We start from the raw sequence: 1,141 nt of genomic DNA on the forward strand, positions 1-1,141 counted from the left end.
TCAATAAAAATAGAGAGACAAAAACGCGCAGTTTTGGTGCATAAACTCGCCTCTTTCTCTCTGGCCTGCTCATCTTTCAGCTGTTGGTGGTACTGCTTCACCAGCTGCTTCTCTCTCTTGGCCTCCATCTTCTTTTCCCATGATGTACGCAGAGGTTTGTCTCTCAACAGAGCGGAGAACCTACGAAACAAAGCCAGCGCTGAACACGTCACATAGATACCAGACAGAAGAAACACAAATGTACTAGTATTAGTAAACAGACAAATAGTGCAGACAAGACTACAAAAATAAGACACAAAACAAAACGGGTTAGAAAACAGAGAAAAAGTTGATGTATCCAAGTATTATTATGGATTGATAAACATGCAAGAACGTGAATGCAAACACAGACACAAAAACTAAAAAATTAAACAAGCCAAGTGCTATCAGGACAGTAATAAGAAACTTTATAGTGTTAATCACCTTTGCTTATTTCTGTCTTTCCATACTCTTCCAGATTTAGGTTTCCCAAGAGGTACCATCTTACTTTTCTTCTCACTGGATTCTGAGTGAGTCCTTTTTTTGGCCCTTTTCTTAGGGTCAGTGGGACCAGTGGATTCAGTCTCTGTATTATTTACCACATTTTCCTTCTCACTGGTCTGATCTGACCCTATCAAACCTGCAGTGTCCGGCACTGACTCTTGACTGACAGCTGCTGATGTAGACACATCTGGACACACTGGTTCTGTCTCTGGACTGCACTGATCGCCTTGAGTGTCTGCTGTACACTCATCGGGTGGGGATTCCTGCCGAGACTCGGTGCTTTCTGCCGGATCTTCTCGCACAACAGACTTTCTGGTCCGGAGGACGGGGGTTTTGGCCGCGGGTGTCCGCAGTCTGCGACCGCTCCGTGTGCGGCTCACAATAGGAGAGTCCTCTTCGTTATCGAGAGCTTCTGCCTTTGAAACAGCATCTCCGCCGTTTGTTTTTTTGTTTACAGACGCAGACATCATCAGCGTTGTGTCGATCAATACAATACAAAAATATTTCAACTGTAATAAAATCTACACATGTGCGGAAACACACGTGCATTCCTCCTGTGCTTCTTCTTCTTCTTCTTCTTCTGTGGGTTTAATGGCGAGTTGCATACCAGCTTTTAGGT

The 1,141-nt window shown here is 44.2% G+C and overlaps 1 protein-coding gene across 1 annotated transcript; it reads right to left on the bottom strand.

Moving 5' to 3' along the window:
• Positions 1 to 5: 5 nt before the first annotated feature.
• On the bottom strand, positions 6 to 1,117 carry LOC107736023 (coiled-coil domain-containing protein 86-like; the record flags this gene model as incomplete). Its single annotated transcript, XM_016547541.1, has 2 exons — positions 463 to 1,117; positions 6 to 180 (listed from the first exon to the last, which is right to left on the bottom strand). Coding segments are annotated over exons 1-2 (705 nt in total), but the record flags the coding sequence as incomplete, so codon positions are not given.
• Positions 1,118 to 1,141: the final 24 nt, after the last annotated feature.

Source organism: Sinocyclocheilus rhinocerous, unplaced genomic scaffold, assembly GCF_001515625.1.
Source record: "Sinocyclocheilus rhinocerous isolate Xijiao unplaced genomic scaffold, SAMN03320098_v1.1 C36445288, whole genome shotgun sequence".
Classification (NCBI taxonomy): Eukaryota; Metazoa; Chordata; class Actinopteri; order Cypriniformes; family Cyprinidae; genus Sinocyclocheilus; species Sinocyclocheilus rhinocerous.